Here is a 17,630-nt window from a genome sequence, read left to right on the forward strand (position 1 = left end):
GCTTCCAGCACTGACTGACGCCTTTAGTCTGACGCAAGGGCAGGATCCATTTAGATACCTCAGTTTTAAATTTCCATCAAAACAGACAAAAGTGAGCCTCTGTTTTCAATTTGGCAAAAAGGGCAATCACCCACTGCTTCCCCCCTTCCCCCTCCTCCTATCCCACTTGAATGTAAAAGACTTGAGCGGTGAAGAACTCGCTTTAAAGCATGTAGACAGGGACTTTGGTACCGGGTTTGATTCTATCCAAAAATAACTCAAAGCCAGGAGAATATTTATGGCTTGAAAAATGTGTCCATCAATCCATTAGCCTGGCATGCTGCCAGACTTTCTGCAGTGTAAAGTTCCAATAGACCTCCTTCACCCACTTGACTGTGTTACTTCTCATCTTGGCGGATTTTTCCCACACATCATCCAGCTGCAGCTTACTACACAAGGATTTTACAGCATTGAGCTGAAGAGTACTGCAGCACTTGTTCACATGGATTAACTCCTGTTAGGCGGCTCTGTACGTGGCCAGTTTCTGGGTGGTACATATTCTTACCCAGTATATCAAGACTTTAAGTCAGGCAGTGTGATCAATTGTGTTAAGATTCAGGTCCCATCGTAAAGGTAACAATGAAGTGCTCACTGGGACATTTAAAAATGCTATAGTGAATGTATTTTCCATGATGCAAAGTTGTGAGGTATCCCCTGCACCCCAGCTCCATGCAGTGCACTTCCCAGGGCTGCAGGTCTGTACAACTCAAGTGTTGTGGACACCGCCCTATTAGTCGAAAATGTATGTCTTTTAACTATGGCTGCTGGTCTGTGGGATAGACTAAAATTACTTCACAGTACCTGGTGGTCCCAGGAACGTTTGTCCGTGAGCATAACTCCAAAGTAGTCAAAATTCCTGTTCTATAAGATGCTTAAAACTTCCACAGTCAGATTGTTCCTTAAAGAGTGGTGGGGATTGATGGCTATCAGCTTGGATCTGCTGCCCTTAATCTCTAGAATTAGACCCTGAATTTAAAAAAGCTTCCAAGGTGATTTAATAGTTCCTAAAGACCCATAGTAGTGCGAGAAAGCAGTACGGTGTCTTCTGCAAAAATGAATATGTGGTAGGGGTGCTGACTATCTTCGGAGCATCGTGATAATAGTTACTCAGTGCGTCCACTACACCATTCATAAAAAACGGGAACAGCGTGGGAGTCAAGACACAACCCTGCCTCATACCCTGCTTAATGGGAATGTTCGAGGTCAGATCAACCAGCACATTCCATCTGTCCTGAATGTACGTGGCTGTATGTAGTCTAATAAGGAGATCGACAAATCATGAGAGATCCCCATTTGGGCCAGTACCTTCCACAGGGTGTGTCTCTGCACCAAGTCAAAGGCAGCCCTAATGCCCATAAATTCTACATACAGATGTTCCTTGCCGATGGTTACATACTTCTAGCAGATGGTCATGAAGCTGAATATTTGGTCAATCGTGCCTGCGTTCTTACGGAAATCTGCCTGAAGGTGCCATCTTCCATCCACTCCCGCAGACCAACTAGGACTTGCCTGAAGAATAATTTCTGAGTGGTGTAAATTAGGCTAATTGGTCTATATGACCCTTCTTGTGAATGGGCACAATAATAGCGCCCGCCATGATTCAGGAATTTGCTCCCCCTTAGCTACTGCATTGATGAACATATTCAGATATGGGATCCAAATATCTGGTTCAGAATGGAATAAGTCCATTAGTATACCGGCGGGGCCAGGGGCTTTTTCTCTCTTCATATGTGAAAGGGCTGCTTTTGTTTCCTCCAATGTAAATACAAGTGAATGGGTGATAAGTGAAGAAGTAGCAGTTATGGTGCAAGGGATCTTAACATCTTCCTGTAGACAGGAACCCAAGCTAGTATCCTCCCATGTACAGGGTCCCAGATTTGTTTTAGCCTTCTCGTAATATAGTACTTCAAAGTGGTCAAGCCAACAGCCCGCTTGAACAAATACAGTAGGACTGGTGGACCTGCAATTCTTGCCTGTTTCAATGATTTTCCATAAGGCCCTTTGACCATGTTTCTTTGGGGCCTCTAACAATTGTGATCAATTCTAATTCTCCCACAGACCCTTGAAATTAATCAAAGTTTGCTTGTAATGCTTCCTGGCACGTGTTCTATCCAGATGTGACCCCTCCTTTATTGCCGCAATCAATGATCCTTTTGCGTCCCTGCACTCTTCGGTGAAGCATGGGCACCTGGTAATACTTACTTGTGTCTTCCTTGAGTGCTTATTGAAATAGTGTTTAAGTGCATCCAGTAGTTTGGTGTGGTTATAACTGAATTCTGAAGGGGCCAGATTATCATTGTAGGAACCGAAGTGGTCAATAAGTAATTGATACATTTTCACCTTGGTTATGGTGTTATTATAAATGTTTATCCATTTGATGTTCTTGCAATTATGTGTTATGACTAGTGGAGTTGACAAAGTATTAACATGAGTCTCCCGTGACTTAAAGAATTTGTTTAAACAAAAGTCTGCGACAACAACATTGTGGTCACTATCCATTCGGGCTTTGACTGTTCCCTGAGGCACAGGGTTAAGTCTGATTTGCATATAGCTGGGTCTGAACTGGGGTGGCGAAGTGAGCTAAAGAATGATGATGGATTCAAGCCAGATCTGTGACTGGGAGTGAGTGTCTGAAAAGTTTCAGCACTCTGCCCATCATCTCCTTGTGTTTGCTTCGTACATAATTGTTTACCAGAACCAAGCGCTTTAGCAATACAGCAGGTCTGAGGAATGTAAGGTGAATCCCTAGAATGTCCTTTGACCCTAAGTGTAGGGCATTAACCCTAAAGTTACTTGAATTTTTGACCGAAATTAAGTAGGCCATCAGAGGCTCCACCTCCCACTTCCTGTCACTATTGATCTGGAAGTGTGTCAAGTGTCCTGGCCTTCTAGTGGCCGTGGCTGCACCTCTGACTCTAGGATATGTAGTTTTACCTGTCAAACCGTAATATCCCTTGATATCTGTGCCTTCTCTACCATGTTTGCCTTCTCCCATGCCTCACCATGTCTCATGACCTGACACTACTAATCTAAGGTTTCAAGATGGCAGCCACCATCTGCATGTCTTGTGAGAGTCCTATGGCTCCATGGAGCATGCTGTTCATGTCAGTTTTATTCAGTTGTTTACCGTGGTGGATCCCTCTGTGACATGTGGCTTCTGTTCAGACAGCACCCACACTCTGCACATCTCTCTATCCTCTTCTTCTTCTGAAGACATGTATATTTAGGAGTTTTAGAGTAGCATGCCATACTGGACCGGCATGCTTGGGTAAGCATGTCCTACTTTACATCTGCTCATAGGGATTGGAAGCATCTAAAACAAGATCAATCTTACAATCAAGGAACATTTTGGCTTTCTTGCCATCAAATGCACTGATATATGAGGATACTTAGATGGAATATCTCCTAAAACAACAGCAATTTTCATAGAACATTTAGAACTGTAGGACAGAAGTGAATCGTACATTTCGAAGGGGTATCCTGATTTGGATCATAACATCCTTGGCTGTATACTTAATGGGAGGAAAATGTCTTTTGTCGCCAATCAGTCAAGGGGTTGTGTTTGTCCAATTATGGCATTCTGCTTCCACTTGTGAAGTCAATCTGTAGTCTTGCCTTATGATGATAAGGACAGGTCATGTGCAGTTCTGTGGCTGGTGAGATAAGGTTCTGGACTTTGAGGTAGAGCTTTTGAATGATTGCATGGTTTCAGGTCGGGTTTTAGTATGGGCGAGGATAAGATGCTGATCAACTAATTTGCTAGGAATTGTAAATTGATACTTGTATAGCGCACTACTCACCCGCAAGGGTCTCAAGGCGCTTGTACGAATACCGCTGTGGAACCCATCCTGGCTTTCCCTGTGAGGTGTCCACTCCTGGGCACCCCCAAGGTGGAGGCCAGGCATCCTTAGCGTTGTGGGGGCCGTTGTGGAGATTAAGCAAGCTATTGCCCAGAGTTGCAGAGTGGGACTCCATGATTGGAATAGGCACCGAGGCGAGAATTATCAGGTCCGTGGAATATTTGAGCCCAAGACCCGCCAAGGCGGGGAATTGAACCCTGGTCCCGAGCTAGACCTCTGCATCAGGGTCTGCCGCTCTAACCATTGAGCCACACTTCTCCACTTATCGGTGCCCCACAGTCCATTCAAGCTTGAACCTTTACACCAGACAAATGTCTGTGGCTAAAAAAGCTCATGACAATAAAGTGGGCAAAGGATGGTGCTTAAACGCTGTTAGAGGTAAAGAGGAAAGAAACTGACTCATCTATCGGGATTCCCTGTTTTACTGTTTTTATGGGTCTTTCCCAATTGAGTTCAATCTCTGGGGCAATCACATTAAGTGTGTTCACCTCTCCACAGTAAAAACATAAGTTATTTCTTATGCACATTTTTGCTTTAGCAGGGAGAGGCCCGCTCATGCTTTTCAGCTGCACTTGTTCCTTCCAAAAAGGTCATGTTCAATGCCCTTGTCCTTTGGGTTCCACTTTCAGGAGGAAATGAAAACCCATCCTCGCCTCTTTCCTATACCCTATTCGGCACCGCTCTTGTTACAACACTAAGATGAAAACATTGGCTGCGTCTTTTGCATCAGGAAACTCTTGGCCGAGAGAATCTTTTGTGTAATAGATTTGATTGTGGTTTATTCACGTGTGACACAAAAATGCCTCAATCTACCCCACTTGGTATTTTTATTTCTTTAAAAAAAACTTTTTATGCATGCTCATCGAGAGAGAAATGAAACAAGAAACAACTGTCCCCCTCCCATCCCAGCCCTCGCCACAGCACTCCTACACCTTAGTTTGTTCTTTATTTTGCTGTAGCATTATTCCAGTTCTATAGGTTGCGAGGAGTCTCGTCTCCACTCAAGCCTATGTTGCACCCAATGTTCATTCCTATTAAGGAGTCTCCAAGAGTCCCAGACGTATCTGTTGAGCAGAGGTGGGAGCCGACTATCTCACCGGCAACAAAGATAAATAGTTTATTAACAGAGACTTGATCTTCTCAAACTTCTTTTCCCTTCTCAACAGTTCATGGGAAAGTTTATCGAGCTCCAGTCCTTTCCATAGATTGCTCATCCAGAGCACCACCACGTGACACTCTTTGGTCTTCAAGTAAAGTGCTATCAGCCTCTTCGCTGCTTCCAGAAGATAAGACCTCAGTGTTGTATTCCTTCAATTCCCTCTCCATGTCTGATTGCCGTGCATGTTGAGCAGTATCACCAGAGGGTGCCTTGGAGTGTATTCTCCCAGTATGGCATTTATGTGACCTTGTATTTCTTTCTAAAACTGGTCAAGTTTCCTTAAAGTCCCACCATATACGAAGGAACATGCCTTGATCCGTCTCACAGCGCTGCCACTTTTCTGAAGTGTCCGGTACATGGTTCTCAATCTTCTAGGTGTCAGGTACCACTTCATTAATAATTCATTTTCTATTTCCCTGTGCTGAATGTACTTAAGTCTCTTATTGATGTTGGGCCAATTTTAGCACCCAAACCTCTGCCCATCTCCCTTCCCTTTCTATCTAGTAAGGCCATCTATTTTTATGTCCCCTCTACCAGTACCTTATATAGCTTCATAGTCAGTCCCTTGGCGGTCTATGTGATCAATATGTTTTCAAAAGATGTTAAGGATCTGGTTGCAGCTTCTTTCATAATGGGGTTCATAGCCCAGTGTTTTTAGCTAATTTTTAAGACCCCTGTTGGACTCCATTCGCCTATTTAGTAACATCTAGAAGACTCATAAAAGCGGATGATGTAGCTGAGATCATGTGTCACTTGTTTCAGATCCACAATGTCATTGTGATTGAATAGTTGAATATACAGTCGTTTAAACACAGTACTAGGAACATGGCAAGTTAACCTCATCCTCAAAGTTCTTCAGCTAATGGAGCTGCCCATGATAAGCCATAAAGTACAGAGAAAGAATGCTACTTTGGGCATTTCTGGAGTATTAACTTGAGGCTGGCTTCATTAGGAGCATTTTATATTGTGATAGAAAAGTAGAAACATCCAAAGGGTTTCCTAGGAAGCTAGCAGACAAAGAAAAAGACCTTTGCACCTAGTCAAGGGTAACATGGATGAGGAAGTAGATGAGGCAGAACCAATATTTTCTGAGACCAGTAGACCCATTGATTGACCACTCTAAGTCACCGAGGACTGGTGGCACCCTCTTCCTGGTTTCTAGGGCTATTATCTGTGACATAACGCAGTGGTCTCTTACTGCAGTGCTGCTACTTCCAAGGGCATAATATTTAAAGCCCGACTAGGGCCATCTCCATGGCCACCAGGGGCGTAACACAGGCCCCCGCAGCCCCCGCACTGCGGGGGGGTCCACTCTCCAGGGGCCCCCTCCGTCAAGCAAACAAGCACACATCACTGCTCCTGGGATGTGATATGTTTAGGTCACGTAACTTATGTTATTCTGGCGGTCACTGCACCTCACCTCAGCTTTATCATTAAGGGGGCGGGACACATACAGGGGCCCTGGAGTTGTGCTTCTCCCCTATGTCCTTGCCAAAGGTGTGCAGGGAGAAATGTTCGGCTGACCGTTAGCAGGCCTTCTTTTCTACCACTAGATGAGTCACACGGTGAAATCCCACCTGGTGCAGGGCTCTTGTCCACTGGGAGGGAGGGAAGAGAGGATCAGCTAGGAGCGCAGGGCTGCCCCAACCTTAACCTTCCGTGCCCGTAAGGAACAGGAGGTCCACTGAACCTGTTGGTTTCACTTTCGATGTGCGTTGTTATTTCCTGGATAAGAAGAGGTTGCCGAGAAGAGAAAAGGGGCCGAAGTGCTGGGCAAGGTGGAGAGAAGGACGAGAAGGAGGGAGGAGAGAGAGTGTGAGAGAGTAAGGTACAGAGAGGCACAGAACAGACAATAAGCAGAAGTTACACACAGAGCTGCCAAGACAGTACAAGTAGCGAGACCCCCGAAGACAGCAGGACAGCCCCTCCTTCCGTGGATGAGCAGGTGAGTGAGTGTCTATCCACAGCTCCCAGGCAGGGCTTTGGGAGGGGTGGGTCCTGTTGGAACTCAGACCCTGGAGTAATTAACAGGCATTTGCAATGCAACAGGTCTCGCATTTACGCGCGTTTCAGCTATTGGCATTGTAAATGACAATGTTTTGGTTTTTGAAACATAAATAAAACGCATTGTCATTTACAATTCCAGTAACTTTAAATCGCGTAAAAGCGAGACCTGTTGTATTGCAAATGCTTATTTGTCTGTGGATTTCAGTTATACTCTGACCGATTCGCAAATGGATTCTTTTAAAGAACAGCAGTTCACCCTCATTAGGCAGACCCTGCAGCATTTTGCAAATGTGCCGTAATTTAAACAAACTTGCCACGAAAAATTGAACTAGCAGCGCTTCTTCCCGACTCTGCCGTGCCTTTTTGTTATTCTCTTGCCCCCGATGTTGTTATTAAGTAATGCTTTCCCCTTGGCTTTGATGTGCTGCAAGGCATTACTTGGCTGTGTGTCTTCAAGGAATCCTTGGTGTTGGCCCCAGAGCAGTTTTTTAGGTCTCGCCTGTCGATGCGCATGCGCATCGAGCAAGCGAGAGTATTGGGACTTATCCACTCTTTATCCACACTGCAAGGAATCGTGGCGATTCCTTGCAGTGCCCGTGACTTTTAAGCTCAATGCGCATGCGCATTGAGCTTAAAAGCGCGTGCACGTCCGTCTTTGTTTACCCGCTCCGCCCCCTCCCCGCCGTCTCGCATTTCCCCTGCCGCATCAAAGGCTTTCACGGCCGGCCGGCCATGCTTTCAGTTTCACGACCGGCCGGCCGTGTCAATTACATTACAAAGCCCGCTCTCCCTGCTCCGCCCCCTGCTCCGGCCGAGACGCATTTCTCCTCCCTCCTCCCCCCATTCACGTTTATTCTACTTCTTATCTGGCCTGGAAAGCCTCGACAATGCTTTTTCTTTCTCTCTACTCAGTTCCTTCTTCTCCTCATTTAATTCCTCTTTCTTTTGCTTCATTTCAGCTCACCTTGTTTTACCTCCCCCTCCCCTCTGCCCTGCGCTTCCCCTCTCGCCTCTGCTTCATGTCTCCTTGGCTTCTCCTTTTCTCTATTATCCTTTTGCTTCCACCATATCTCTCCTGTGCTTCCTCCCTCTTCTTGCTTACCCCGTGCCTCGCGTCACAGGTTTTCCTTCTTTTTTCCCGCCTTTCTCCCTCTCCTCGCTCACTCCATAGATGATGCCGGCGCCTGTGCTCAGCACAGAAACAATTATATGGTCTAAGACTCAGTTTAATAGCGTGCCTCCCGCGAGTGCCCCCCCCCTGCAGCAATCAGTGTCTAATCCGCCATCACTGCTGACAGACGCAGGCCCTCGTGCTCCGCTCCGGTGCTGGCTTCCCGAATCCTCTCAGCGGGTCCCAAATCCCGACATGCTCGGGTTGAGTTGCCTGCAGTGCAGTGCTCTGCTCCTGTACGGTGGAAATGATTTACCATTGTCTCTGTATAATCCGGATTTATTTGCTCTCGTGTTCCCTTCGAGGGTGCTGTGACATTTGGCGAGATCCCACGGGATTTCCCTCTCGACTTCGAAAGTTAAGTAAAAGGTATAGTTATTAAGATACTCCCCTGAAATGACAGAGCCAATGGTTGGAGCTACAGAGACTCTTTCGGGCTAAGAAGGCGCCTGGAAGCCCACGGCACAGAGACATGGCACAGCAGAGCTGCCGGCCAGTCCTTCAGGCTCACCGGGCATGTGAGTAAATGTAATATCGATTTATCATACAGAACACAGCAGACTAAAAGTGTCCAGCTCTTAAATAATAGGTGTTATTACTGCCCAAATCAATTGTACCCATTATATCGACCTCTGAAGCCTGGAAGGCTGAGTCAATCCCGCTGGGATGGGAACTGTAAATGCTCAGTGGACACAGATTTAGCATCTAGGCGCCCAAAACTACTGTAGTGTTTTAATAGTGGATACACTTTTTAATTAAGTGTACTGTGCTGAACCCAACCGTGGTAAATTGCTTAAAATCACGGTTCCTCTATTAGTATAAAGTGTTTTAATAATACACGCAAGGCCTGCCTATGAAACCATTTGTGCGGGGCAAAGTCCCTTTATCTTCAAGGGTCCATTCTAAATTATGTGCGGTTGTCAAGGGACCAGACTTACTTAAAGGCAAACATGGAGCTAAGAACCAAAAAATGAACAACATTGTGTACAACTCATCAAACTAAAAAGGCCTTAATGTGCTACTGGCTGCTAGCAGCAAACTTACTGAGAATTCGAGCAGAATGGGATTTTATTTGACTTCAATATAGGCGTGTTAGTTGTTGGCGCTGATTTGCCGGAGATCGTTCGTTTGATCAGGTTTGTGACAAATGCTTGTTAGTGGATAACTGGACTGTTCCCTCCGTTTTAAGATTGGTAAATGAAAGGATTCTTAGGACCAAGATGCCAGTACCCTCGGCAGCTGGTTAAGTGTGACTCGTTGATGTACTGTCACTATTATTTCTGATGATGTCCTTTGGTGTCAGTCTATGGACCCAGTAGGGAGGCAAGTAGGAATCTATTTAGTTGTCAGTTTTATTTTTTATTCAGGGTTGTTTTCTGGGCGATTTTGACCGGGGTTTTACAAAATTGTTACAGGGCATTAACTTTTCTAGATTTTGAAAGTTGGCCGTTTTCACCAATTGCCGGGTTTGTTCAGCATTGCATAGTGACTGTTGGTATGTAATGTTTAAGAGTGAGGTTTAGAATATGCCAATGGCAAAGTTTGGAACTTTCTGTTTGGGGACACCCCTCACCCTCAAACCCTCACCCTCACTCACCCACCCTCAACCCCTCACCCTCACTCACTCACCCTCAACCCCTCACCCTCACTCACTCACCCTCACTCACCCTCAACCCCTCCCCCTCGACCCCTCCCCGTCAACCCCTCACCCTCACCCTCACTCACCCTCAACCCCTCACTCACCCTCACCCTCAACCCCTCACCCTCAACCCCTCACTCACCCTCACTCCCACTCATCCTCACTCACCCTCAACCCCTCACCCTCCCTCACCCTCACTCACCCTCAACCCCTCACCCTCACTCACTCACCCTCAACCCCTCACCCTCAACCCCTCACTAACCCTCACTCTCACTCATCCTCACTCAACCACCCTCCACCTCACTCACCCTCAACCCCTCACCCTCAACCCCTCACCCTCACTCACTCACCCTCAACCCCTCACCCTCAAACCCTCACCCTCACTCACCCACCCTCAACCCCTCACCCTCACTCACTCACCCTCAACCCCTCACTCTCACTCACTCACCCTCACTCACCCTCAACCCCTCCCCCTCGACCCCTCCCCCTCAACCCCTCACTCACCCTCAACCCCTCACTCACCCTCAACCCCTCACCCTCAACCCCTCACCCACCCTCAACCCCTCCCCCTCAACCCCTCACCCTCACTCACCCTCAACCCCTCACCCTCACTCACCCTCAACCCCTCACCCTCACTCACTCACCCTCAACTCCTCACCCTCAACTCCTCACCCTCAACCCCTCACCCTCAACCCCTCACCCTCACTCACTCACCCTCAACCCCTCACTCACCCTCACTCACCCTCACTCTCACTCACTCTCACTCACCCTCACTCACCCTCACTCACCCTCACTCACCCTCACTCACCCTCCCTCACCCTCCCTTACTCACCCTCCCTCACTCACCCTCCCTCACTCACCCTCACTCACCCTCAACCCCTCACTCACCCTCACTCATCCTCACTCACCCTCAACCCCTCACCCTCACCCACCCTCAACCCCTCACCCTAACTCACACTCACCCTCACTCACCCTCACCCTCACTCACCCTCACTCTCATTCACCCTCAACCCCTCACTCACCCTCAACCCCTCACTCACCCTCACTCACCCTCACTCACCCTCACCCACCCTCACCCTCACTCACCCTCAACCCCTCACCCTCACACAGTGCAATAGGTCTCGGAGCATTTGAGTTAGAGCTTTTAGAATTGTTTATGGCTTTTTTTATTTGTAATTCTTTAGCATTGGCTACAGGAAACAAAAATGCTAAAGATTTACAAAAAAAACCCATAAACAATTCTAAAAGCACTAACTCTAATGCTGCGAGACCTATTGCATTTCCAATGCTTGTTTATTTCTGTTTTCCCAGCATGCATTGGCCTCTTCCTGCCCGGGGAGCCATAGGACTAGCAGAGATAAACGTCACGTTTCCCAGGGAAGGAGACCTGACTTCTCCTGGCCGCCAAATAATGGGAACTGCTCTGAGAAGAGAGGACGGACGCCCTCAAGGCGATTTGTATTATATCTTCTCCTTATCTGCACAATTCCCGACACACCTGACATAATTTAAACTAACTATAGGTTTGTGGTGAAAAGCGCAGTGTCCGTGTTTGTAACAGTACAAAATGAAGCCGATGGCCGATTTGAAAACAATATTGCTAAAGGTTTTATATTTCAAAGCACCTCTCAAGAACTGTACATGGCAGGTACACAGTGAGCCCTGGAAAAAGGGTGCAGAGAATTACATTTATGTCCTAATGTTTGTGTTTTTGATTAGTTTCAATAATTTATTTTGGCTGTGTGCCATGAAAGTTGGCAAAGAATATTAAAGATGGTTTTGCTTTCAACTGAAGCTCCTCATCACCACATGCTTATATGTGAACCAGGCTTGGGGGCGGGGGTGGGTACAACAAAGATATGGGACAACAAAGTGCTGCAAAAATCCAACAAAAAACACAATTGTATGGTGCCAAACTTCTACTTTGGTGCCGCAAAATTTGTCCATCAATGCCGCAATATCCTGGGGGGAGGTCTGACTGGGACGCTCTTAAAAACTGTAAGTTAACCACTCTGGAGGAACGCCCCAACCTTTTCCAATCCGCACTAAATAAAATGGATTGGACCTGTGTCCATGCATGGACACAGGTGTTACACTTTGTGCACCCTGGAACACCTCTGTGCATTCCAGAGAGTGTATAATAGAATTTCAAGCGTTTTGACAAGAAGAATATTTCCACGTTTTATTTGCATACGGGCAGTGAGCACATTCGCAATTATTCCTTGAATTGAGTATTCGCGACAAAAAATTTGATTAGCATCAAGATTGCAATATGTGTAGATATGATAAACCATTGCAAGACATTTTTCTTCTCCGAAAACCGTTTATTTTAGTTTTTTGACACTGATACGTAATTGACTTCCTCATATTTGCCCTAGGAGTAAAGGGTACTCTAGAGTCTGTCTGCTGTGAGGCACATATAACAATATTTGTTGTGGATTGTGCTTTTCTGCTGAGGCTTGTGGCTACATGTGTGTGAATAGGGGGCTTGGTGAGATCAAGGCCTTCAGTTTATTTAGAAGTGGTCTTTTGATGACCAACAGCAGGTCAACTTTCAGGCACCTCAAAGTACATGGCTATAAATGGCAGCTAGATGCTTGGGTTTGATGTAGGTGTTTTTGGGGAAAGGAAATTCACATTAAGATGAATCATGTGATGATTCTCAGAGTGAGCAATCTCATTGACCTATTTTTTATCATTATTTTTACATTAATTTCTACCCTTTTTAGTGAATTCCAAGGCTTGATATTAACCTTTCCCTTACGCTTTCCCTGTCTCTCACTGTAACTCTTTTTATAGACATTCCTTCAACCTATCTTTTACCTTACCACCTCACTGTTCCCAATTTATACCATTTCCTTTAAATAGTTCCTATCCCTGACCCTTTACCCTGACACCAACACAAAGCCTTACCCTTAGACCTATACTTATCTGTATCCTTCCTCATTTTTGTTCTTCAATATTTTCCCCCAGAGGCTTAGTATTCCTAGTGATTTGCAGAGGAAATACGTGTCACTACTTTGTTAGTAGAAATGGTTACAGAACGATATGTACCTCTTCAGAAGCTCCCTTGTCTCCAATGCAGGGCAACTCGGCGAAAGCCACAGTGGCGCGCGCACATCCACACACCCACACTGTAGTATGTAAGATTATTCATAGTAGGCAGTTAAGGCTAACTTCTTTAAACATGTATCTTAATTGTACTTGAATTTAACAAAAGCGTGATATTGTTGTGGCGGAGTAGACGACTTAACAGTTTTTTTTTTTAAACACAACCCATGTCCAATGGGTGTTGGAACGCTGCACAGAATGCAAATGGAAACCTTACATTGAAAGAACATGGGTAGGGTTCAGTGAGTGGATTTCCCCATTGTGGTAGGGGAGGCAGAGATTTGACTCCTTTCCTTCTTCTCTGTTCTGTTGGAAAATCTAATACTTTTAGTTTCCATTTGAAAAGGCTCGGAATGCATTTTTATTTCCATATATTGGCCTTGAATAGAGGAATAGAAAAGGCTGATTCTGATTGTGAAAATATATTGACATGCCCCCTGGTCTCACAATGAGATGAATTACTCACCATAATCTCAGTTAACCCCTTGGCTGCGGCGGTAATTCCGCCGCAGCGCTAGGGGGGAGGGGGGCCGCAGGGCGCCGCCATGCTCGTGACGGAACCGCTCCGGCACGAGCCTCGGGTGCGCTGTGCTTGTGACTGAGTGGTTTCGCCATGGCCCCGCCCGCTCAATAGAACACTCAGCGCAGGCGCGAAATCGTTGCCACGCAGGCGTGGCGGCGGGGCCGTGACGGAACCACTCCGTCATTAGCACAGCCCGTCCGTGGCTGGTGACGGAGTGGTTCCGTCACCAGCACCCAAAGGGTTAAAGGGCAGTGGGCTATATGTGCGGGACTGACTATCCCCACAGGTGGCCTGGAGTACGGAGATAGATCCTTGAGCTGATGGCAGGTAGGACAGACCATAGCCCTTCCCATGCCAGTGCTAATTATGAACTGTGAATACTTGTGAAATTCCTATTCGCAATATTTTTGGGCCCTTAGTTTGCCATGACCTATAAGGCTGTGGGAGGGGGTTGGGTCCGTGTGAATACAGACTATGGCTCATCCCTCCCAACATAGAGGTGGTAAACCCTAAATCTTGCAGTTGTCAACAAGGCTATTAATGTCCATCTTGTGCTTCATACTTAAGACTGAGAGATCTGTTTCTCTCATTCGCTACCATGTTAAGTTAATTCTGATAATCCACTTTCGATTATTTCTTCTCTCCCAGTGGCAGGCCATCTCCTTGACGGTGATCGAGAAGGTACAGATCGCTGCGATCATTCTGGGATCTCTCTTCCTCATCGCTAGCATCTCCTGGTTGATATGGTCATCGCTAAGCCCTTCGGCCAAATGGCAGCGGCAGGACCTGCTGTTCCAGATCTGCTACGGCATGTATGGCTTCATGGACATTGTCTGCATAGGTGAGGGTTCTCACCGTTTCTTTGTGGCACTCTCTGGCAGCAAGAGTGGAGGCTCCTTCCAATTCCGGGATTTGGGTATTGTATGCAAATCACCCACTATGTACTTATGAGGCGCTGATAGAAAGCGACATGTTGTTTCATGCATCTCATTCCTGCAGCAGACAGCTTGTGGTGCCTCATCTCAGGTAAGGCTGTCTTTCACTGGGCAGTTTTTGATTTGCATTCTGGTGCTTGTAGTTTTGCTTTTCCTTATATTACCGCATGACTACAATTACCAGGGCACAAAGAACAACCCTGCCGCCAGACACCTTGGTATGATTTTTTTACTCAGAGGTGGAAGCACAGTCTCTTTGACAGGAACTAAAGGCTATCAACAGAGGCTGCCCAGAGGGTTTCTCTTCCTCTCTGAAGCGCTTTAGCTCCGGTTCCTGGGGACCCTCCTCAATTCTGAGGTGCTTTGTTTTTAAGGAAAACACCTGAACACTTACTATTGTGTGTCCTGGGATGGCACAAAGGGTTTCAAAATATCACTGTCGGAGATAACACCTTATAGACATCACGTTTGTGCTCTTGCCTGAACCTGTTTGTTAAAATGTTTAACCTGGGCTTCTCGTGTGACAGCGCATTGCCTCTGCCTTGAGCCGAAGTGTATCGGGTTTGTGTAGACTTCATTTTGGTTCAAAGCACAGCAGCTCGCCTGAGCATGGGTTTAGAGTGTTCAACCTCGTTAACTTGATTTTGAGAGACCTGCATTTGCTGTCTATGTATTCACTGAATGTTACACTAGACCATGTTTTTTGAAGAAGAATCTAAAACCCTTCCCCAGGAGTACGTTTTGCAGTCTACTGCCCAACGTCTCCCTGTAGTTTAAACTGCTGAAAAATGCGGTGGATACGCGTCTTTCCATACAAGTCCACCTTTAATACAACGTGTTCCACTGGCTTTACCTCCAGAAGAACTTTTTAAATTTATATCACTTTTTTAATAGTGGAAATGTCCCTTTCGCATTCTGCGCACTCAGGTGAGGCTCCGTCCCCTCACCGACTCCACCTCAGCCTTCGTCCCCCCTGCCAAGAAGCTAGATCCACAGGAACATGTTGAACTTCTCCCAGTGTAAGACACCGGGATACGTTCAGTAGCACCTGTACGTTGTATGTTTTCCATTCCCAGCAGCATCATTCAGGCAGTGACAGGTCATTTTTTCACCTCCAGCTGGGCCGAAGTTAAGGAGCCATCTGGCCTCCTTTTGTTTGTTAATGCTGACTGGGGGCCACCTGGAACCTTACATTTAAATGTAAAGGCCACAGAGGGAAACAAAGGCACAAAGCTTGCCTTCTCTTCACAGGTACATAAGAGAGGCATGCTTTTGCCTTTGTTCTGTCCCTGAATATAAATGCAGACACTGTAAGACTGTCAGATGGGTTAGTCTGTCCCAGTATTTACACAAATAATTTAAATAGCACTATTTTATTTCTTTTATAGTGGTACGTTGTGACGTCATGAGGTCATTTGCATACTATCTTACTTGGTCAGCCCCCCACCCCACTTCTTTTTATAGGACTTGTGCCCTGATAATAATGGAGAGGTTATTGAAAGCTCTATCTCAGGTAGGTAACTTTCAGCCGGCCTAGTTTTTAAGACACACTAAAGTAAACACACAAGTGATGGATGGAATGCTTGAATTAATGTCAGTCACAGATAATTACTCTGGGACCCACCCCAATCCATCATGATTTTGCACACCACATCACCTCAGTTTGGGCGCAGCTGTATGCAAATCTTTCTTGACCATGCTCCAATTCGAACAGTCCAGCCCGAACTGCCAAGACAGGTCCTCTCTGAACTGTAATAGAAGCAACCCAGGACTGGTTTCACCCTAGCTACAGGCTCTTCAGCCTGGTACAGCTTGGTTCCAGTGACACAGTGTGCACAGATCCCACATCTGGGCATACCCGTCTCTCTTACAGCAACACACTGAAGTGAATAAAAAGTGATGGATGGAATTCCTAAATTAATCTCAGCGAAAGGGAATTACTCTGGCGCCATCCCAATCTATTGTTATTTTGAGCACCATGTTACCTCAGCTGGGTCCAGTAGCTAAGATAATTCAAGCACTCCAGCCATCACTTTTTGTATACTTTAATGTGTCGCTCTAAGCGGGATGGGTATGGCCAGACATGGGTTCCGTGCACACTGCGTCACTGGAACCAACCTATACCAGGCTTATGAGCCCATAAGAAGGGCGAAACCGGTCCTTGGTTGCTGGTGTGCCGGTTCAGGAACTTTAAAGGATGTAGCAAGTGCCGCACCCACACTGTTTATATATAATGAAAACAGAAAAGGGGCCAGGACACAGCCCTGTCTCACCCCTCTCTCAACACTGAAGGCTTCAGTGCATTATCCACTAGTTCCGAATCTGACCCTGGCTTTACATCCCGAATACAAATCCCTTAAAAAGCTAGTAATCGATGGTCAGGGAAATTCTGCATCATTAGCCAAGAAAGAGTCATCACTTTACTTCTGTCCTGAAGTCCGGTGATCTTGGATATTTCTTTTTTTGCTGGGCATTAGTTCTATAATTCTGCAGCTTTCACGAAGAAGTAGGTTCCACAAGTGTGTTTCTTCCTTGAAGATGAAAGGATATGCTGAAATGCTGGTCTAGAACCGAGTGTTCTGTTCTGGGAGTATCTACAGAAATTATCTTGGGTGATCATTGGTCTTTGCCTTGAATGCCCCTGTGGACGATGAAGAGGACCTTAGGGGCAGAGTGTCCGGGGCTTGAGAACACGTGTGGTCCTGTTGCACCCTACCCGAAGCAGGCAGAGAGAAAGTAGATTGACCCCAGGACAGATTCAGAAAGCCTGGAGCTGAGGTCTGGACCCTCCCTCCACAAGCACTCCTTTGGGGTGGGGTGGGGTGGGCAACAGAGGCACTCAGAGGATTTCATCTCTTGGACAGCATTGGTGGGAGGGAGATTGGATGCTCACCTGCTTTCACCTGTCCAGCTGTTTGCATTGTAGAAGAGAAGAAGGTCGAAGGCTGCCTGGGTTCCTCTAGAGTTTGGTTAGCCATTGATGCTAAAGACCGGTCAATAACGCGAGCTGTAAATAAACAAGAAAAGTAGCTTTTTCTAGGTATAACATTTTATGTAGCAAACCCTCTACGCAAATATAGTACGTAAATAAACAGCACTGCTGAATAGAAGACCCATGATCCATGTGCTAAAGTATAGTGAAAAAATATAATGATATATTTTTACTTTGTACGCAACAATCCACTT

At 46.3% G+C, this 17,630-nt stretch overlaps 1 protein-coding gene across 1 annotated transcript in view; it reads left to right on the top strand.

Annotated features, from left to right (window-relative positions):
- Nucleotides 1-17,630, top strand: part of MARCHF9 (membrane associated ring-CH-type finger 9) — a 500,957-nt gene that overhangs the window by 400,706 nt on the left and 82,621 nt on the right. Inside the window, exon 3 of the mRNA XM_078658914.1 lies at nt 14,158-14,350. Coding sequence (XP_078515040.1) covers nt 14,158-14,350 — 193 coding nt within the window. The remainder of the gene's footprint in view (nt 1-14,157; nt 14,351-17,630) is intronic.

Source organism: Lissotriton helveticus, chromosome 1_1 (assembly GCF_964261635.1).
Source record: "Lissotriton helveticus chromosome 1_1, aLisHel1.1, whole genome shotgun sequence".
Lineage (NCBI taxonomy): Eukaryota > Metazoa > Chordata > Amphibia > Caudata > Salamandridae > Lissotriton > Lissotriton helveticus.